General features: G+C 43.0%; 1 protein-coding gene and 1 pseudogene across 1 annotated transcript in view; both read right to left on the bottom strand.

Annotated features, from left to right (window-relative positions):
* Nucleotides 1-23,034, bottom strand: part of KIAA1549L (KIAA1549 like) — a 168,699-nt gene that overhangs the window by 110,108 nt on the left and 35,557 nt on the right. The window contains exons 4-9 of the mRNA XM_069553333.1: nt 20,181-20,798; nt 17,936-18,051; nt 14,865-15,084; nt 13,490-13,623; nt 1,634-1,796; nt 12-71 (exon numbers count right to left, since the gene is read on the bottom strand). Coding sequence (XP_069409434.1) covers nt 12-71; nt 1,634-1,796; nt 13,490-13,623; nt 14,865-15,084; nt 17,936-18,051; nt 20,181-20,798 — 1,311 coding nt within the window. The remainder of the gene's footprint in view (nt 1-11; nt 72-1,633; nt 1,797-13,489; nt 13,624-14,864; nt 15,085-17,935; nt 18,052-20,180; nt 20,799-23,034) is intronic.
* On the bottom strand, nt 5,563-6,898 carry LOC138420407 (heterogeneous nuclear ribonucleoprotein H3 pseudogene; annotated as a pseudogene).

The raw sequence follows: 23,034 nt of genomic DNA, 5'->3' as shown, positions 1-23,034 counted from the left end.
GAAGAGATTACCTGTAATTACCCAATAGTCTCTCGTTGTTTCTGATATATCAAGGTTGGGGTATTCCAGCGCTAAAACAAACAAGAAACACACCAAATTACTTTTATATATGGATATTGTTTTATATATAGATATTGTTCAGGTTTTATATATAGATATAGTTCAGGGAAATAGACATAGCTGACAAAATACCAAGCAGCTAAATCCTGCTCTATCATTCTTGGGAACTCTAGGACATATAGCCTGAAACTTGCTTTTCAGAAAACTTAAATACTCGGTAAAGGGCTAACTTTCAGAAGAAGAATTTTCCAAGGCTTTTGGGTGTCTGCTTCCAGCTTTTCCATCAAAACCTTCTTAAGGCAAAACAATTTCACTGTCAAGACCTACAACGAGAACCAGTCAACTATAGCCTTCTTTTTTAGAAAATTATCTATCATAACATATTTTAGGAATAATTATTTATTGAATGGATCTTTCCAAAAAGTTTAGTAGCTAAATGCTTGCAAGCAATGATCCCATTTCTTTATAGTGTGGTGACCATCAGAGTTAACATATGTTAAGGGTTTAGCACATTATTTGGCACATAATAAGTACTCAGTAAATCACAGTTGTGTTATTATTATTATTCTTAGACTGTCAAGATGATAAAAGAAAATAAATCCGTTACATGCTTCCAGGTGAATAACGCCATCTTTTATGACATTATCTTTTCCATAAAATCCAGAGTCATCTTTTCTGAGTACATGAAATTCACAAAACTTGCCACTAAACTAACATTTTTTTATAAAGTCTGAGTGGCTACTTTGTGCTAATAAGTACATTCACACACATTATCTCACTTATTTACAATATAAAAAGGAACCATAGAGGGAAATGAAAACAACTTTGCTAATACACGTTTGAAAAAAAACACCCAGTGACCTTGAGTATGTATCAACAATTAAATTTAAGAGCACCGATCTTTACTTCCTTTGGCTACTGAGTAAGTGTTTGGGTACAAAATGTAGGCTGCATCTTCGAAGTCTATGTCTGCTGCATGGTAATGAGGATTATGCAACTGAAGCATTAGAAAAAGAGGAGGCCACAAGCCTATGGGGACTTCATCAAGTGAAGTCACGATGCTGACTGCATGTGAGCTGCATTATAATGTCTATAGCCCAGGCAAGGGCTGAAGGCCTGGGAATTTTTGTTGATGGCAGAAGTGGGGGGAACCCTAGCAACCAAGATTGCCATGAGGACATATGCTCTACCAGGCAGTGTTATAAGCTAAGAAGACAGACTGCTTGGTTCAAGCCCCAGGTTCCATGTCTCACCAGCTATGTCAGAGTTAAACCTCCTGGAGTTTCAATTTTCCCATCTGCAAAATGGCAATAATTTTGTACCTACCACAGAGGGTAGTTGTGAGGATTAAATGAGATACAAGACAAGTGAAGGGTCAAAGCACCTAGCCAGTGCTTTTTACAACATGCAGTGAAGTTTTCATCAATTCAACCCCCTTCAGTCACATATTACAGTTGTGATTTTATGACAAGAGAGTTAGCATGTGGCACCATGGAGGCTTGCTAAACGGACAAGTTCCCGGAGAAGATGGTAGAGTCCTACAGGGATTCAAACATAACTCAAACATACTCACGTTCAGCAATGGTGAGCGGTGGGTAGGTGAGGTAGAACCCCACCAGCTCAGCGGAGAGCTGGCGGAGAAGGCTGCTGGCCACGGTGCCGTTGAGGAAGGAGCTTCGGTTGGCCACCACATACACCAAGGTGACTGTCTGGGAGGCGTTGGACGTGCTCACCATCTGAATGGACACAGGAGGAAAGGGGAGGGAGACATGCCAAATAAGATGAGGGTCTGTTTCATGGAGGCCGTGGGAGGAGAAGTTTAAGGAGAGGTTAGGAATGAAAGGGAGGTGGGAAGAGAGCAAGGAAGAGATAAGAATAACAACAGTTGTCATATGATGGCTCACAACATGCCAGGCATCTCGTACCAGGCATCGTTCCAAGGGCACATGATCTCATTTAATCCTCACCACAACCCTAGGAGGTGTATCCTGTCATGGAGGTATATCCTTTGACAGAGGAGGAAACAAGCCCAGAATGATCAAGGGACTTGCCCAAGGTCACACAGCTAATAAGTGACGGAGCCAGGATCCAAACCTGGGCAGCCTGACTTCAGGTTTTAACCACTGGTCTGTGTATCTTTTCCAGGGGCTAAATGGTCGCAGGCTACTTTTATGGTTCTGAAGATACACTATAGAGTACAGGAATGGTAAATTTAAGAGGGTTCAACTGCTCAGACAGAGAAAGCCTGATTCAAACTTTTGGGGAATTTTAAAGTTGAAAGGATGGAGAATGCACGCCACTGGTCACCAACCTAGTAATGGGCAGCATGATGAAAACTGATGACAATAAGAATGCAGAAATAGAAAACAGCTGCTTTAGAGAGAGATTCCATTTCATTGTGATCTATCAATTCAATATAGAATATGTTAATATTACTATGAGATGGTATAGGTTTCTTCTTGAATCTTTAAGTTAGGTTTTTAGTTATGAAGAAATGAGACTTCCATGGGTCAGTATATATACACACAAACACCCCCCCAGATGAAATGTGAAAAACATGCAGTAGGAAGGCATTCTGCCAGGTGAGACAGTCTCTGTGAGCTTCTGCGCTGGATGTCTGCCCCTTCCCCCACCAGATCCATTTGCTACCCTGCCCTCATCCTGCTCAGTGCGGCCAGAGGCAGAATTCTGTGGACCACACCAATGGGCTACTTGGCACCCTGGTATTAGCTACAGAGAGTCAGGAGGATGTGGGTGAGAAGGAGGAGAGTGAGGTCAGAGAGCTGGTGTTGGGGGCTCCCTCCTGGGGGGTCACAGCTCTGGCTGGGCACTTCTGGCCCAAGTTTCCCACAACTGCTCCATCCCCTCATCTCATCAGCCCCAATGTCACAGCCTTGAAAGCTGCACCACCCCTGTGGTCTCCCTAGAGCCTGGGCACACTTCTGCAAAGTCCTTTTCAGAAGGACTTTGGACTTGGACTTTCCTCGAACTGCCTTCATTTGAATATGTCCTCTCTTTTTGCCAGGAACTGATACCCAGTCTGTCTAAAACCTCTGTGTGCTCAGACACAAATATCTCTGCAACATTTCTTTTAAAACTTACTTTGAAGACAACTGTCAAGAGTAAGCTTCTTCAAACTATTTTGAAGTTTTTCCCATAAGAGCAAGTTCCTTTTAAGTTCTCTAACACAGCACCTAGAGTCCCATGATTACTGATATACGGAGTCAACATTTCTGGTCAACTGTTACTTCCTCTCCAGAAGCATTTTTGGAATGTGGTTTAGCCACAAGGATTCATACCTCTTTCCCAAGGTACCAAGAAGAAAGGTACTTCTTTCTGAATAATTCAAAAGACCTCACTGTACTGTCACCTAAAAAATAATAACTAAAGTAACTTTGCAATCTTTATCTTTATTTGGAACATTATATATATATGCTTGTTTCTTTTCAACAAAACTAAATCTCACTGGATCCCAAAGAGCCTGCAGTATGGTATCTTAGTACATAATACACTCGACAAAATAAGTTATACATTTTTTAGTTGAGAACATTTTCATTAAGGAGACTTCACTAACATACAGCACTATATTAGTTTCGTACTTTCTGTGGTAAAATACACATTATGTTATACCAGTTTAACCATTTAAAGTGTACAGTGGCTTTAAGTATATTCACATTCTTGGGCAATCATCACCGCTGTCCATTTCCAAAAATTTTCCATCATCCCAAACTGAAACTCTATACCTACTAAATAACTCCCCATTTCTTCCTCTTCCTAGTCCCTGGGAACCACCATTCAATTTTTCTGTCTCTATTAATTTGACAAAACTAAACTCGTGGCTCAGATGGTAAAAGCATCTGCCTGCAATGAGGGAGACCTGGGTTCAATCCCTAGGTCAGGAAGATCCCCTGGAGAAGGAAATGACAACCCACTCCAGTATTCTTGCCTGGAGAATCCCATGGATGGAGGAGCCTGGTAGGCTACAGTCCATGGGGTCGCAAAGGGTCAGACACAACTGAGCAACTTCACTTCACTTCAAACACTTTTCATGAGTGGAATCATACAGTATTTTCCTTTTGTGATTGGCTCCTTTCATTTAGCCTGACGTCCTCAAGGTACACCCATCTGAAGCACGTGTCAGAATTTCCCTGTTTTAAAAATGAATAACACTCCCTGGCATAGCTATACCACATTTATTTATTCATTCACCTGCAGATGGACACTTAACGTTGCTTCCACCTTTTAGGTGCTGTGAATAATGTTATGAACACTGGTGTTCAAACATCTGTTCAAGTCCCTGGTTTACATTTTATGGAGCATATACCAAGAAACAGAATTGTTGGATCATATGGTAATTCTATGCTTTTTTGAGGGAATGCTAACAACAACAATACTCTTTTCCACAGCAGCTGCACCATTTGACATGCCCACCAGCAGTGCACAAGAGTTCCAATTTCTCCTTACCAACACTTGTTATTCTCTATTTTTTTTTAAATAACAGTTATCCTCATAGGTGTGAAGTGGTATTTTGTGGGCTTTATTTTGCATGTCATGTGCTTATTGGTTACCTGTATATCATCTTTGTTTTGTTTTGTTTTGTTTTTCATTTCCCACACTGACATTTATTACATTAATAACATTTCTAGCAAAAACAAGTAACAAGTTCAATAACTGAATTCACATTGACAGGTTTCATTTTGATCCATTAGCCAATTTGGAAGAAAAGCCATATTGATCAAAGGGATTAAAAGTAAAGCACCTTTTTTCCTTGCTACATAAAATTATTAAGTACAATGGCTCTAAAACTCGAAACAAATTAGATGCAAAATCCAATCTCAAGACTCTCAAGACACGGACTTGTGTCTTACATTTTAAAAAGTAGTCATCTATATACAGTTATTTAAAAAGCCATATGCTTTTAACTGTTTGGCTGGAAACTGAATACACCTGTGAGAATTATACTCCACGGTAAATACCTTTGTACTTGTGAATCTCATGTCACCGAGAACCTTAACCTAGTCTAAGACATTTTGAGAACTTACAACTATCGCTTTTGGGAAACATTTTTTTGGTACTTCAGTCAAGTGCTGAGGGGATTTCTTCTAAAGTCTAGAGCTAGAATCTAAACTTCCAACACTTTCATCTACAAGTAACACAGTTATGAATATACAGTAAGTCCAGATACCTCCTGGATTTCTAACATTTCAGAGCTATGCCAGATAAATGTCTGAAAATATAGAATTAGCTGAATTTATACTCCTGAAGTCACCTAAACTCATCTTTAGGTTTTATATTTACAGTGTTGTCCAGGAGAAATTAAAGAGTAACACTAATTATTCTCCAAGCTCTATTCCAGATGTCTGCTTATTAAGACTTGTAGTTTATGCAAGATTACACTAAACTACTTCTTTAAAGCTAATAGTAAAATGCATCAACCCAAATCTTATGAAAGCAGCACATCCTCAGGAGTAACTAGTATATAAAAAGTATCAACATCAGTGGTTTGAATATAAAAATTTATTTTTTTAAGTCAAAGTATGCAACAAATAAAACCTACAGCAAACAGATTTTCCCATCACAATCTGTTGCTTTACCAAATAATATTTTGAAAACACATTCCTTCAGTCATTATAAAGTTCTTAAAATACAAAAGAAAGTAATTCTGTAAGAAAGTCTAGTAGACCAGATGCTGTTGTCAGGACTTTTATATGTGTGGTTATGCTTTTAGTACATCCCACTCCATCCACCTCCACTCATGCCACCTTGCCCGTAATAACCGCCACTGCCTCCACCACCATGGCCATAACCACCCAAGCCATCAGGAGTACCATATCCTCCACTGTAATTGTTCCCCATTCCCATTCTTCCAACAGATCCATAGCCTCCCTGATTATCCATTCCATCTCTGCCGTAGCCTCCCATTCCAGAACCTCCCATTCCAGAGCCGCCTCCAGGAGTTGAATTCAAGAAAAGTTCAATGTATCGATGTTGCATGTTATTCTTATCTTTAGACATGGCAGCTACCGCATCTTCATGTGTCACAAACTCTACATCTGCTTCTCCTGTTGCTCTGCCATCAGCTCCAATATCAATATGCACTCGGATTGGATTTAGTGGTGAGAAGAAATTAGCAATATCATTTTCAGTTGCACGAAAAGGCAGTCCTCTCATATGTACAAAATGACCACCATGAAAACCCGAACTTGCATCACCAGCTCCACCATAACCATGTCCTCCCATGCCTCTTCCATCTCTCATTCTGTCATCAAAGCCATCATTTCCATAGCCATAGTTATTATAGCCACCATAGTCATCAAAACCTCCATAACCACCATCATACCCATCACCTCCTCGTCGCATTCTGTCATACATACTTCCACGCCCAGCTCCATAATAACCCCCTCTTCCTCCTATTGGTCTATCATATGGTCCTGGTCGCTGGCCCAGCAATCTTCTTGGTGGATCATAAAATCCTTTGATTTCACTCCTGCTACTTCTGAAGATCTCAATATACCTGTGCCCTATTCTTTCCTTGTGTTTCCCCAGAGCATTTTCTGCTATCTCCATTGAAGCAAACTGCACGAAGGCCTCCCCTGTGCTTCTCCCCTGGTAGTCCATCGTCAATGTTATCCCATTTGGCACGATTTCCAACCCTTGAAAGAACTGAACTATTTCCTCTTTGCTGCAACCAAATGGCAGTCCACGAAGTCGTACTGTCCCATCACTAGCGTCATTTGGACCATTATGTTTCATAACCCAATCCATCTCAATACCGTTTGATTTAAATGCCCCTTTTACTTCAGATACCCTGTTGGGCGACAGTAGCACCGACTCCAGTGCTCGCGGGGCCTGGCTGTGAGGAAGTAGAAGTCGCCCGCCTCGGGTAGAGCTCCCACAACGGTTCTTCCAACCGTCTCCAGTGGTGGCAACCGCTAAGGGAGCTGCGCAGCAGAGCTACTCTGTATATCATCTTTGGAGAAACATCTATTCAAATCTTTTGCCCATTTCTTACTTGGGTTGCTTGGTTTTTTGCTGTTGACATGTAGGAGTTCTTTATGCACTCTAGATATTAAATCCTTATAGATATAGTATTTGCAAATATTTTTTCCATTATGTGGGCTGAGTTTTGATTATGCCTTTTGAGCCACAAAAGTTTTTAATTTTGTTGACATCTAACTTACTTATTTTTTCTTTTGTTACCTGTGCTTTTTGGTGTCATATCAGCAAATCACTGCCAAATTCAATGTCATAAAGCTTTTCTCCCCGATTTTCTTCTAAGAGTCCTACAGTTTTATTAGCTCCTACATTTAGGTATTTGATCCATTTTGAGTTAACTTTTGTATATGGTATTAGGTGAGGATACAACTTCATTCTTCTGCTTGTGGATATCAGTTTTCCTAGTATTATTGGCTGAAGCTAAAGGCAAAGGAGAAAAGGAAAGATATACCCATTTGAATGCAGAGTTTCAAAGAATCTCAAGGAGAGATAAGAAAGCCTTCCTCAGTGATCAATGCAAAGAAATAGAGGAAAACAACAGAATGGGAAAGACTACAGATCTCTTCAAGAAAATTAGAGATACCAAGGGAACATTTCATGCAAAGATGAGCACAATAAAGGCCAGAAATGGTATGGACCTAACAGAAGTAGAAGATATTAGGAAAAGGCGGCAAGAATACACAGAAGAACTAGACAAAAAAGATCTTCACGACCCAGATAACCATGATGGTGTGATTACTTACCTAAAGCCAGACATGCTGGAATGCTGGAAATCAAGAGGGCCTTATTATGCCAGCAAGTTTGGAAAACTCAGCAGTGGCCATGGGACTGGAAAAGGTCAGTTTTCATTCCAATCCCAAAGAAGGACAATGCCAAAGAATGTTCAAACCACCACACAATTGCACTCATCTCACGTGCTAGCAAAGTAATGCTCAAAATTCTCCAAGCCAGGTTTCAACAGTATGTGAACTGTGAAATTCCAGATGTTCAAGCTGGATTTAGAAAAGGTAGAGGAACCAGAGATCAAATTGCCAACAGCTGTTGGATCATCGAAAAAGCAAAGGAATTACAGAAAAATATCTACTTCTGCTTTATTGATTACGTCAAACCCTTTGACTGTGTGGATCACAACAAACTGGAAAATTCTTAAAGAGATGGGAATACTAGACCACCTGACCTGCCACTTGAGAAATCCATATGCAGGTCAAGAAGCAACAGTTAGAACCAGACGTGAAACAAACAGACTGGTTCCAAACCGGGAAAGGAGTACGTCAAGGCTGTATATTGTCACCCTACTTATTTAACTTATATGCAGAGTACATCATGAGAAACGCTGGGCTGGATGAAGCACAAACTGGAATCAAGATTGCCGAGAGAAATATCAATAATCTCAGATACGCAGGTGACACCACCCTTATGGCAGAAAGAGAAGAAGAACTAAAGAACCTCTTGATGAAAGTGAAAGAGGAGAGTGAAAAAGCTGGCTTAAAGCTCAACATTCAAAAAACAAAGATCATATGCAGCTCAATTCCAGAAAAATAAATGACCCAATCAAAAAATGGGCCAAAGAACTAAATAGACATTTCTCCAAAGAAGACATACGAATGGCTAACAAACACATGAAAAGATGCTCAACATCACTCATTATTAGAGAAATGCAAATCAAAACCACAATGAGGTACCACTTCACACCAGTCAGAATGTCTGCGATCCAAAAATCTGCAAGCAATAAATGCTGGAGAGGGTGTGGAGAAAAGGGAACCCTCCTACACTGTTGGTGGGAATGCAAACTAGTACAGCCACTATGGAGAACAGTGTGGAGATTCCTTAAAAAATTGCAAATAGAACTACCTTATGACCCAGCTATCCCGCTGCTGGGCATACACACTGAGGAAACCAGAATTGAAAGAGACACATGTACCCCAATGTTCATCACAGCACTGTTTATAATAGCCAGGACATGGAAACAACCTAGATGTCCATCAGCAGATGAATGGATAAGAAAGCTGTGGTACATATACACAATGGAGTATTACTCAGCTGTTAAAAAGAATTCATTTGAATCAGTTCTGATGAGATGGATGAAACTGGAGCCGATTATACAGAGTGAAGTAAGCCAGAAAGAAAAACACCAATACAGTATACTAACACATATATATGGAATTTAGGAAGATGGCAATGATGACCCTGCATGCAAGACAGGAAAAAAGACACAGATATGTATAATGGACTTTTGGACTCAGAGGGAGAGGGAGAGGGTGGGATGATTTGGGAGAATGGCATTCTAACATGTATACTATCATGTAAGAATTTAATCCCCAGTCTATGTCTGACACAGGATACAGCATGCTTGGGGCTGGTGCATGGGGATGACCCAGAGAGATGTTGTGGGGAGGGAGGTGGGAGGGGGGTTCATGTTTGGGAACGCATGTAAGAATTAAAGATTTTAAAATTTAAAAAATAAAAAACTAAAAAGATAAAAAATTTAAAAAAAAAAACAACAAAGATCATGGCATTTGGTTCCATCACTTCATGGCAAATGGATGGGGAAACAATGGAAACAGTGACAGACTTTATTTTGGGGAGCTCCAAAATCACTGCAGGTGGTGACTGCAGCCATGAAATTGGCAGAAAAGTTATGACCAACCTAGACAGCATATCAGAAAGCAGAGACATTACTTTGTTGACAAAGGCCCATCCAGCCAAAGCTATGGTTTTTCCAGTAGTCATGTATGGATGTGAGAGTTGGACTATAAAGAAAGCTGAGTGCCTAAGAATTGATGCTTTTGAACTGTGGTGTTAGAGAAGACACTTGAGAGTCCCTTGGACTGCAAGGAGATCCAACCAGTCCATCCTAAAGGAAATCAGTCCTGAATATTCATTGGAAGGATTGATGCTGAAGCTGAAACTCCAATACTTTGGCCACCTAATGTGAAGAACTGACACACTGGAGAAGATCCTGATGCTGGGAAAGACTGGAGGCAGGAGGAGAAAGGGACGAAGAGGATGAGATAGTTAGATGGCATCACCGACTTGATGGACATAAGTTTGAGCAAGTTCTGGGAGTTGGTGATGGACAGGGAGGCCTGGCGTGCTACAGTCCATGGGGTCACAAGAGTTGGACACAACTGAGCGACTGAACTGAACTGATTGGCTGAAATGACTGTCCTTTCCCCCACCTAATGGTCTTGTCAGAAATCATTTGACCATGTATGTATTTATTTCTGAGGTTTCTGTTTGGTTCCATTGTTCCATATTTCTGTCTTTATGCCAGTTCCACCCTTTTTTGAATACCATAGTTCTGCACTAAGTTTTGAAATCAGGAAGTGTGAGATCTCCGACTTTGTTTTCCTCTTTAGGATTGTTTTGGCAATTTGGGGTCCCTTGAGATTTCATGTGAATTGTAGGATAGATTTTTCTATTTCTACAAAAGACGTCACTGGAATTTTGATAGGGATTGCATTGAATCTATCAATCATTTTTGGTAGTACTTGACATCCTAACAACATTAAGTCTTCCAATTCATAAGCACAGAATGTCTTCCCATTTATGTTTTCTTTACTCATATTTTTATAGCTAAGAAAAATGGAGTCACTCTTGGGGGCTACTTAACAACAGCTTCATAAATAAGAAGATATCCACAGGCCTAAAACCAAGGTAAAATCATGGTTCCCTGATAGTCATGCCCTGTCCCTTGCAGAGAACACTTTCCCATCACCCCTCTATTCTTAGATTCCTTTGGGTTCTGACATCATCTCTTACTTCCCATTCACTCTTGCCATGATTCATTTAGTTAATTAGACCCATAAAGCTCATGGAATGGAAAGCCATTGTTTTCATCTTTAGTATCCATTCTTCCTTCTTCCATGTCAGCACCACAATTTCTCTTGAGGAAACACTACTTCTCTCCTATAAGTTCATGTGCTTTGGGTAGAGTTGCCCCAGTCAGGTTCCAGGAGTGGGTATCTCAGTCAGGCTTAGTTGACTGGGACATTTCATATCCTCAATCACAGTTACTGGTCCAGAAATAAGCACATGATCCAAGAGGGTTCAATGAAAACTAATCCCAGGATTTTGACTGGAATGACATAAGAAAAGGCACTCTGGTTCCATGAGACTGTGAGCAATAAAGATGAGACAAACTTGGAGGTGCCAGGAGCCTGAGGATAATGCCAGACTATAGCAAGGCAAGCCAAGAGATGAGGAGAGAATTTCATGAAGAAATCATGTAAGCACCTGGATCCAACTGTTCCTGAAGTAAGAAGCTACAAACTTTTCAGTTACATGAGCCAATCACTTCCTCTTTTTGCATAAGCCTTGTGAGCTTGCATTCCATTGCTTATCATCAAAAAGTCTTAATTGAGCCTACTATAATCTAGCCCTTAATATCGATGCTATGCAAGTAAAAAGTAAGTCACTTTTTCAATGACCCTCTGAAAAAAGTAAATATTTACCTGGTTTTATTCCACAAAAGATCCAAGGTGCCCCACAAATTATATTTAATACAAGAAAAAGGAAATTTATTAATTGCAAAACCAGGTCCTTAAAAAAAGAGATTAATGACAACCCTGGGGGATGATTAGCATGTAACAATCTATGCATAACATAATGGCCTAGAGGGTTAATAAATCTACACAACAGCTTTGGCTCTGGGCTTCCTGTTAGCCAAGGCAAAAAGTGAAAGAGGGTTAATATAACAATTCACCCAATTATCCATTCATATCAAGAGCTGTTGATACATTCAAGAGCATCTAAAATCTTTTTAGATGCAATTTTCTAATTGCCTGCTGTAGTCTTTTCCAAGGAATGATTGTTGCTTACTTTATAAAGTTTCATCTCATGGCCACAACTATCATACAACAACACGAGAGGCTTCTTAAGGCCAAGGGCAGCTTATTTATCTTGGTGTCCCTTCCACTGGCTGATAAAAAGAAGCTGCTCTGTAAGTCTGTACTTCCTGATTATAATTAGAATATGTTCCTCTGCCAAGCTCCAATAAGACTCATGTACCTGTGAGGATCACAAACGCAATCAGAAAGGAAAAGATCCCCCACAAAGGAGCTGAGTCACACTCCTTACATAAATCTTATGTCTGTGACATGTTTTTAGATCTTAGTCAAATATGAACCAGATCATAATGAGATACTTCCATATATACTTTGGGTGAATCTAGAAAGGGACAACCGCTCTTTCAAATTAAATTGTATGCTTTCCACATCATATTGGCTTTGCTGATAATTCATTTAAGCTAAATGTCAATTTTAAAACCACTGGGTTTAATTGCAAAGGCTTTTAGTTCAGTAAAAACAGAGAGATTGGTTAGTACAATCAGAGAAATTTGGGGGCTTGATGAAAATTATTAAGAAGCATCTGTCTTTAGGGAGATGTTGTCCATACAAATGTAAAAAATGAGTCTGAGAAAAACATTTGGTAGCATGTCTACTGCAAATTCAGGAAGTTGAAGTACAGTATACCAGTACTGAGACTGCCCTGGAAGGGAAGTCAAATGCCTGCTGAAAATTTCATCAAGGATCCCATTTCTTCATTGCATTGATGCTAGCAGAGCATGGTAGATTAGAGTACAGGCTTTGGCTCAAGTCCTAATTCTGGAAGTTTCTTACCATTCTCTACATTCCTTTCTCTGTGAAATGCTGATAATAACACCTCAGAAGGATGTCTTGAGTATTATGCAGCAAAGCGTTTATAAAACACTTAGCACAATCCTGGCACATGCTGCTGCTGCTAAGTCGCTTCAGTCATGTCCGACTCTGTGCGACCCCATAGATGGCAGCCCACCAGGCTCCCTCATCCTTGGGATTCTCTAGGCAAGAACACTGGAGTGGGTTGCCATTTCCTTCTCCAGTGCATGGAAGTGAAAAGTCAAAGTGAAGTTGCTCAGTCGTGTCCGACACTTAGCGACCCCATGGACTGCAGCCCACCAGGCTCCTCCCTCCATGGGATTTTCCAGGCAAGAATACTGGAGTAGGGTGCCATTGCCTTCTCCAGATCCTGGCACACCGTAAGCCCTAAATATAAGATGTGTGTGCTTAAACTAAGGTGATTGCTCCTGTGGATACCTGGAAAATAAACTGAATTAAAATCACAGAAAGGAAATCTTAGGTGAATTAGTTATTTAGAAATGATTCACTTTATATGAGACATCTGACATATAGAGTATATTCTAGTACATTAAAAATAAATAAGTATATTAGAAAGACTTGAGGAAGCTTCACAAGGGAAAATAAACATAAAATCCCAAATCACAGCAGGTACACAAGGGTACACCATCTCTCTTGTATAATCAACCCCAGATATCCTCACATAACTGAAGTACAAAGGCAGCTTTGAAGTGGGGGAACCAAAGCGCTTCTTGCCAACATTTGGGTTCTGGGTGGCCTGTGTCAACTACAGGCTGAAGCACACTCCCACTTACCTGAATCGTCAGGTTGCTTTTAGTATTCAGAACTTTCCTCTCAGCATCCTGGAAGGCCCTCTGTAGCCTCTGTTCCATGGTCTGAGCAAATTTGCAGGACTGTATGTTGTCAGACTGGCTCACAAACTGTAGCACTAGAATGAGAGTAATAAATCAACGCTCACCAAAGCTCTATGTCTTAGTTCCTTGAACCTAAAGGCAGTCACGATACAAAACGGCATGATTTTACATCAGAGAAATCAGGCAAATAAGGGCAGTCATAGTTTTGGAAGTGGCTCTTAAAATGATTTATAATATAGAAGAATTAAAAACATGATCGAACCTGAGATTTCCTCCAATGCAAAGAATTTTGTGATTTCAATTATTGGCATATGGAAACATCTGCTCCAAGACAACAACATGACTTTAGAGTGATCAGGCCTTCTATTTCTTTGGAAGGAAAAAAAGAAGTCAATTGACCTACATGACTAAGTTGTTTGAGTCTTTCAGTTTCAATGGTTCCTCTACTCTTGTGGCTTCCAAACCACAAGATCAGAATTTTAAAAAACATAAAACATTTTTTAAAATATCTATTTAGGTTGCACTGGGTCTTCACTGCTGCGCAAGAGCTTTTTCTAGTTGTGGAAAGCGGAGGCTTTCTCTAGGTATGGTGAGCTTTTGTTGCAGAGCACACAGACGCAGTAGCTGTGACACACAGGGTTAGTTGCCTCACAGCATATGGTATACTCCCGGGCCAGGGATGGAACCTGTGACCCCTGCATTAGCAAGTTTATTCTTAACCACTGGACCACCAGGGAAGTCCCAACAGGGAATTTAAAAGAAAGACTCTAAGGCCTAAGCTCAAAGATTCTAATTCAAGGGCATCTGGAACATGTTATCGTAAAGCACAGATTTTATGCTGAGGATACTTACCCCTTCTCAGTATCCATTGATAATACAGGAAAAAAAAAATACAGTACCTGATGCTCATAAGTACTATATACTCATATAAATTGGGACGACTTCTATGAAGGAATATTTCTCATGAATCCAGGTTGGAAAAGTTTAGACCGCTGTGCAGGAAACTTGGACATTAGATTAGCAAGGCCCTTGGAGGAAGGTACACAAGGACTCTAAGAAATGACAGAGCAGCTAGTGATGGGATTTTCTTTCTTTTATTTGGCTGCCCCAGGCCTTAGTTGTGACATCTTCAGCTGTGGCATAAGGGATTTAGTTCCCTGACCAGGGATCAAACCTGTACCCTCTGCACTGGGAGTGTGGAGTCTTACCCATTGGACACCAGGGAAGTTCCAGTGATGGAGTTTTCAAACAGGTCCTCCTGGTACTGCCCACAATCCTAGAATGAAGAGGAATCCTTTTCTTCTGAATTACTTGCCTGTTTTCAGCTGCAAGTAGCCTGCAGGCTGGGGAATCCACGGGGAGGCAAGTACAGCCACAGACTGCAAGTTTGGCGTGTGCTGCTTCACATCCGCAGTGACGTTGCTGATCCCATAAACACCCAGCATTTCGCTCACTGCGGAAGGCAAGTAGACCAGCCTCCCTTTGGTAGCGTAATAACCAACGGTAATGTTGTGAGAATGTTCCAGGAGGTCCACCTACAAGACAAATGGACCCAAAGAACTTAGTGTTCATTTCCACTGTACTTTAAGTCTCTCCTGGTGTTTCTTAGAACCACAGTGGTTACTCAGCATGGCTGGGGAACAGGACGCTCCCATTTGACAAATATTCTAGCAATCCTATAACCTGATGGGACTGGCAGGTCTCAAAATATCAGAATACAACAAAATATAACTTGAGTTGAACCTATGGATATAAGATTAAATCTATATTTAATTCTGAAATAGAATTAAGTCTGTGGGTAGGTTTTTTTTTTTTTTTAATTCCTTAAGTGCCTCAGTTTAATCCTGTGAGCACCAATTATCACCCAGGAGGGCAGGCAGGAGACAGCAGGCAAAAGAGATTTGGGAAAAATGGCTGTACCATATTTCTCATCATTTATAAACATTAAAGGGGCTTCCCTGATGGCTCAGTGGGTAAAGAATCCACCTGCAATACAGGAGCTGCAGGAGACATGGGTTCAACCCCTGGATCAGGAAGATCTCCTGGAACAGGAAATGGCACCTACTCCAGTCCTCTTGCCTGGAAAATCCCACGGACAGAGAAGCCTGGTGGGCTACGGTCCATGGGGTTGCAAAGAGCTGGACACAGCTGAGTGACTGAGCCCAACAACAACATAAACATTAAAAGGCAGAAATGATAGATTAAGTTCGGACCCCTTCCAGACAAGGGCCAGGTAGTAAATGAGGTGAGAGAAGAAGCTGAGAGAAGAGCTGATCAGACTTAACTCCATTCTTGGCTTGTAACTGGGTCACGACCAAGGCAAGGCTGGGCCATGGAGAATTTCTCTTACAGCAAAGGAGTCCTAAGGGATGCTGATGATCTGAGCTCTTTCTCACCCAACTGGAAGAGTTTTGAGGCTTTTGACCTTATTCTGATTTTGTTTTGCTTTCCTCGTGTTTGATACCAACAGTTCAGGGTGTTTGAACACTGCCTTCCCTCCCCTTATTCCTCCATCTCCATTAGGGGTGTCAAGTTTTTTGCCAAAGAAACCAAGACAACTGACTTTGCAGGAGGCTGGGTGTCCTTTGCTTCCTCCACATTGTGCTCCTCAGCACCTCGTCACTTGAAGCTGGTGTTCAAGGTGACATTAGGTGGGAAAAGAGGTATTTCTGGATGGAACACGGACTCAGCACCAAATACCACCGAATCACCCAGAAAGAAGGTGACTACCATTCTCATCCTCCTAATATTAATATCTCAAGAAGCAAGTCTCAGTTTGAGGACAGTTGACTTCTAACACCTCTCTAATCCTTGCTAATCATATTTTTAAACAAACAAAGGGACGCCAGGACCCAGCCTTAATGCCTTCTGTAAGCAGTAATATCTAGCTTGAATTTAACAGGCTGTCTCCACTATTTTCATTTCTATTTTTAAATTTTGGCCATGCCATGCAGCTTGTAGGATCTCAGTTCCCTGACCAGGGATTGAAACTGGGCCATGAAGGTAAAGGTGCCAAATCCTAACCACTAGACCATCAGGAAACTCCCTTATTTCATTTTTATCATTACCTTTTATTTGCTGCAAATGATCCTGACTTCTGTTCATGGTGATAATATCAAACATCCTCTCGAAAGAAATATGTTTCAGTATTTTCTTTAAATTTTTATTGAACCATAGTCAGTTCAAAGTGTTGTGTTAGTTTCTGCAGTACAGTACAGTGAATCAGTTATACATATCCATTTATCCACTCCTTTCTAGATTCTTTCCCCATATAGGTCATTACAGAGTATTGAATAGAGTTCCCTACACTATATAGTAGGTCTTTATTAGTTATCCATCTTATATAAAGTAGTGCATATATGACAATCCCAATCTTAAATGTGTTTTTAAATAAAAACTGATTTAAAAATAACTACTACATACTAATTCTCACAGCGGTCTGAGATGATACGCAACAAAGAGCAAAAACTGTGAGGCTAATTTGCAAACAACCAAAGTTTAATGAAAACTGTCTCAGGTAACCACAGGGAAACATTCACATTTTCAACTTTCAAATAAAGTTTCTGGTGCAGAACCACAGATGTCTCTTGTGGGGAGCATTTCCTCTTCTTCTTTTCAGAACTATATAAAAGAGATTAACAATGATGAATAAACTGTACCCAATCTCCTTCCTAGTCCATGGTGTGGTGCTGGGGAAGGACCACTAATTTGAGTGCAGCTGTGCAAAGCATCAGAGCAGAAAGCTGGAGCAATATTTTTAAGTGATGTAAAGGGCTGTCCACTGACTGCCCATCACATGTACTGCTTAAAACTTGGAATCAAACCAAAAGGGAGTAGACCAAGACTTCCATCACTTGGATATGCCATCAAAATCAGTTGGTGGTTGTTAAATAGTACTTGGCATGAAAGTGTTTGGAGAGAAAAAAAAAATGCCTACTTCCTTGTCTGTTGCTCTCAATTTAAGCAAAGTTGGACTCAATTTACAAGTCAGAGTAATTTTTAAATGTCCAGAAATAAATCGCCAACTGTTTACAATGGTGAGGAAGATGAAAGAAAAAGCAGTGGATGATTTCTGCAAAATTACACTGACACAGTTAAATACTTTCCCCAAATAACAGGATAATGGGGCAATTTTTATAAAGTACATCCAGGCTTTAAAAAAACAACCCCCAAACTAGACACAATTATCCTCAATTTTCTATCTCAAAATTTGACCTCCTTCTCCTGCTACCACACATTAGCTATTTGCCAAAAGGATGCATGATGAAAGATTCTACTTCTGTGGTGGTGATGGTGCCCAGGGAGGAGAGAAACAATGTAAACAGGCTCTGGACCCAAAAAGAAGACGTGGCTGGATGAGGCTGGTTACAAGAACAGGGGGCTTACGTGAGCCAAGACATCATTCTGGTGGAAGGCCTTCCGCAAGGCCTGTGTGAGCCCTTTGGCTATATTGAGCTTCAAGGTCTCGCTGATCTGCATCCTCCTTTGGGTCAGAAACAGAACTGTGGGGTGAAAGAGAATCACAGCATCAGCAGAAGGCAGCCGACCTCCTACCTAATTCATGCGCCTTTGCTCCTCCCCAGCCACCCAGTACCCCCTGCAGGTTCTGAGCAAAGCTGGTGGGCACAGGGCCAACTGAAAACCAGATGGTATAATTTCCTAGTTTCACAATTTTCCCATTTAGCATAGCTGGAGCGGCAGCTCTGTTGGTCCTGCTCACGTCCTAAAGGAAGAAGGCCCAGCCATTTGGGTGGCCCTAGTGGAGAGATGGCTAGCACACTAGTGGCACTTCACTTCTGACCATCACCGCCTCTAACTCTGAAAGCCAGGCTAAAGCCAACGCGCCTGCCTCTGACTGGTCTGCATGCAAGGATATTCCTGCAACAGCATCCCTGAGTGCCTCCTTAAGGGCAGGCCCTGCATCCTAAAACAGCCTAAATCAACCCTGCATCAGGAAGGGCAGTCCCCACCCCACAAGCAGGATGTCCTGTTTGCTTGACTTCCCAGATACCTGGCATGGAGAAGAGGCATTTGTGATGGAACATGACAGGTGCTCCCTGAAGGGAAGCCTAGGAGGTAGTTGGAGGCCCTTGGAGAAGCATCCGGCCCTGACTGGGGCGAGGGAGTGGGGATCAGGGGAGGTTTCCAGGAGGAACTGATGCTTCCATGAAGTCTTGGAGGATGATGGGTGTGAGCTGGGCCAAGGCCAGAGGGACTGCCCTGGCCCCTCCCAACAGAGGGAAGACCAAGTGCAAAGGCACAGGGGAGAGAAGTGAACACTTCAGTCTACAAGTCCAGGCCTGGTCCTGAGGGCAGTGGGAAAGGAAGGGGTTTAAGCAAAGGCATGCACTTTAGAAGGTTCCCTTGACTGCAGACTGGAGAAGAGATTGGAGGGGTGGGGCAGTCTGAAGGCAGACAGAGAAATCTGGCCGCTGTTGCAGAATGTAGGTGAGTGATAGGAACCAGGGAAGGCTGTGGGGGTGGAGGGAAGAGGTATTCAGGAGGCAGAACAGGAAGGAACCAACTGGGTGTGGCTGGGGTGAGGTGGGGCTGTGAAGAAGAGGGAGTGGAGAATGTTCCAGACTTCCACATCAAGGAGGCTGGGGTTGCCTGCCACTCAGAGAGGGAGGCAGAGATCTGGAGGGAGGGGGCAGAGGGAGGGGAAAACCAGATGGTACAATTTCTTGAGAAATTGAAAAAGATACTGTGCTTTCTGCTATGCCTAGCTTCACATTTTCCCATTTTAGAATAGGATCTGTCTCAAGAAATAATTTCATTTAATTCCTGTGGGGTGAAGAGGAAGGCGGGACATGAGCATTCAACACTGGCATGCTCTTTCAAATAATGTTTCTAATGCTTTTTATAGCAGACACTACCCAACTATTAAAAGCATTGTGTGCCTTCTTGGCCCATTTGCTGCAACTCAGAGGTGGGGGCTGAAAAACCAGCATCTACCACCCCGACTTTTTCAAGAAGGTCTCCGTTTTAACATGAGAAGAGAATTCAGGCACCAACATAGAGTACCATAGCTGTACTTTTAGTATCCGATGGTTGAGAAGACACATGAGAGTCCTTCTGAGTCCTCTTGCCCTTCCTGTGATTGTGTATTTTACTAATCACAGCATTCACACACGTGAGACATCACTGTAGGCATCGCATCATCAAGGTTTGCCTACAGATATACTCTACAGGCAAATTTTGGTGTACCTTTGCTTTTTCAGACTCCCTAGTGGAACTGGTTTCAGGAGGCCTCTGATACCAGGATGGATCCCAGGGCTAGATTCCGTGTCATACTCTCCACATGATAGAGGAGATTCTTCTCCATCACTTAATGAAGATCAGGACTTCTCAGCCTCAGCACTTTGGATGTTTTGGGCTGGATTATTCTGGTTGCCTGAGCATCCTGTGCACTGTAGGAACGTTTAGCAGCATCCCTGGTCTCTTAACACTCTAGATGCCTGAAACACCCTCCCTACCCTCCAAGATATAGACACTCCAAAACATCTCCAGACGTGGCAGCAGGGACTGGTTGAGAACCACTGATTTCGAAGAAATCCAAGAATTCTGCTACATCTCTGAGGCCAGGATGCACTTGCAGCTTTCACATCAAATCAGGGCAGTGAACCCTTACCTGTCTTCACCAGGAGCTTACTGGACATCTGACACTCCAGGTTGGACGCCGTCTTGCCAGCTGTGACCACAGCAGTGGACACAGCGGGAAGAGCGGCAACTGTGTTTTCTGCTGATGAAGGCGGCATCCGGGTGGCCCTCACTGGCGCGGTGATGGACGTCAAGGCTGCTGTGATGGTCAGCGGGCGAGTGGTGGACACCCTGGGCAGGTCTGGGTTGGTGGGGTTCGGGAAGCCCGTGTGCATGGCTTGTGGTTTCCTGGGGAGGTGTGTTGTGGATAACAGGCCAGAGGTAGCGCCCGTGTTCCCTTGCATGGCTGTGTGAGTGCTCATGGTGTGTGCTGTTCTTGCAAACATGTAGGTCGGCGTGAACGAGAAGGCTGGATGAGCCACCCCTGGTGTTGCTTTGGGGCCAGATGCTGCACTGCTCGTGATGTTTTTAGCTAGAGCAGTGGTCCAGCTGCTCTTGGCTAATCCCGAGGCCATGGCCGAAGGGCTGCTGCCGGTGCCCTTAGCAACCAGGGCTGCAGACAGCACCAGTGGACTTGATTTCCGAAGAAACAATGTGGTTGCTGCTGCTGCTGCTGTCGGCTCTGCCTTGGGCAACGCTGAGGAGTCCACTGCAAAGAGAAAAAGCAAAGTTTGTCATTGGCACGGAATGCACACACCACTTGTGGGGATGAATGGATGTCATTTATGGGTTTGTTGGGGTTACAGGTCTCTGAGCTCTGGAATTTAGGCAAAATGGCTTTAGGTTCATTAAGTCGATTAACCATAATGAGAATGCCACTTAGAGCAAAGCTATGGGTGGAAATGAGGACACTTAAATTCTGAATACTTTCCAAAAAATCAAGTCGGCCGAAGATCAAGGGCATGACTATCTGGACTAATAACTCATTCATCATCCTAAAATCAGGTGTATCTGCTCCTTTGGAGCAAAGCTAAGTATTTGTGTTGAGCCTAAAGATGCTTTGGCCCCAGAAGCAGTCACACTCCTATCTTGGGAGGGACCAGGAAACAAACTACCTGCATTAGTGGTTGCACCTGTCCATTTCTCGGGGTGCTGAGAAGCCCACGGTGCTTTGGATGGGGTCCTGAATAAGGCACTGGTTGACAGAGCAGGCAATTCAGCAGGAGAGTGAAATCTCAGGATATCCTGGAATGGTGGGGAAGCATTTATCACCGGAGATGGATAGATGTCATCGGCAATTTGAAAACTTGTATCCACTTCATCTGAAAGCATTTCTGGCAAGCGAGCTGTGGAAGTCAGACTTGGAGAGCTCAGCACAAGTGGGTGTGTTGGATGGGCAGGTGACTGTAGATGGGGATGAGACACAGCTTGTTGGCTTATACGTGGGTAATCTCCAATCTCAGCTGTTTGGACGTCTCTGGTGTAGTTGTTAGTGTTTACGGACAAGAAGTCTGTATGGTTTCCAACCGTAACATCTGACTGTTGGATGGACTGGTTGGTGCTCAGACCAGACCCTGGATCCTGGATGCTAAAACCTTCCACAGTCACTGAATGCCCAACATTATCTTTGAAGTCCTGAGATTTTATTGTATTGGCAGTGGAATTTAACCCACCAGGAGAAGTGGCTGGAGCTGGGTGAGTTTCCCAACTTGTGGAGTTAACTGTGTGCCCATTTACATCATAATTTGTTTGCTGCAGCCAGCTAGACATCATGGGTTCTGTGGAAAGGGACTCAGCTTCTGCTGCAACAGAACTCCAGAAAACATCTGTGGTTGCTGGCTTCCTCATGCCTCCCATTGTTGAGAAATCATAGACCTCACTGGAGGAGGGAAAAGCTGTCACCTGTTTAGAAGCCAAAACTGGCAACTCAGAATGGTCTGTCACAGCTGCGTAAGCCACTGGCTTGGTCCTGGAAAAACTACGAGATGGGGACACAGTCTGGGTAGCTCGTGTGAAGGGGATGGAAGATGGAGGTAATTCAGTAGGAAGGAGGCTGGTTCCTGGTGGTGTCATGTCTGTAGAGACATGATCAGTGCTGAAATCAGAGGTGAATCCACCTACAGCATGAAGACTTAGACTCTCTTTACTCAGAAGGGTCTGGAGAGCAACTGTCAAACTTGCCTTTTCGTTTTTCTTTAAAACAGCTGCCATGCTACCTTCCTTCTGCAGGGGAAATGTCCAGGTCATGGAAGGACGATGAGGAAATGTGCTTAAGAGGAAGAGGTCTGCAGCTGCTGTGGGAGGGGACCCATCACCACCTGCTTCTTGAGGAGTTGGCACTTGGGGCACGGCGGATGGAGAGACATGACTCTGTGCCAGCTGGAGCGGGGCAGGCATGGAGGGGAAGCCTGCTGTTGTGCCATTTGATGGGGATGTGGGAACTGCCCCAGAAGGACCTTGTTGTCCTTGGCCAGCTGTAGTGAGAGGCAGAGGAGAAGGCACCAAAGGAGAAGATTTGTGTTCTGCTGAAAGGGTGGGCCCTTTGGAATTCTCTGGGGTTGCTGACACACGCAGGGGGTAAGCAGAGTTCTTTGCTGGAGCACGGGTTGCCTCCAGGCTGGTCATTCGCACTGCCACTGACTCTGCAGTCTGGACCAGTGAGGACGCAGCCTCATGGGTTGCTGCACTCTTCAAGGTTGGCAGAGACACCCCATTATGTGCTCCTTCAGCCACCTCAGCTTCAGTTGGCTGGGTGGATGCAAGACTTGGAGCCACTTCCAACGTCGACAGTGAGGGCCTTCCACCATGAAGCTGAAGAAGACTTCCAGAGGCTGGGGGAGCGGGAGACAAAGGGGCCAGGTCTGCCACGGAGCTCAGAAATTCGGGTGCGGGGGAGCCCGCTGAGTGAGGACCCCCTGCTGGGCTTGAGGCTCCAGAAAAACCTA

Source organism: Ovis canadensis, chromosome 15, assembly GCF_042477335.2.
Source record: "Ovis canadensis isolate MfBH-ARS-UI-01 breed Bighorn chromosome 15, ARS-UI_OviCan_v2, whole genome shotgun sequence".
In the NCBI taxonomy this organism is placed as follows: Eukaryota; Metazoa; Chordata; class Mammalia; order Artiodactyla; family Bovidae; genus Ovis; species Ovis canadensis.
The sequence above is the reverse complement of the archived record's forward strand: the minus strand, read 5'-3'. Positions and strand labels throughout refer to the sequence as shown.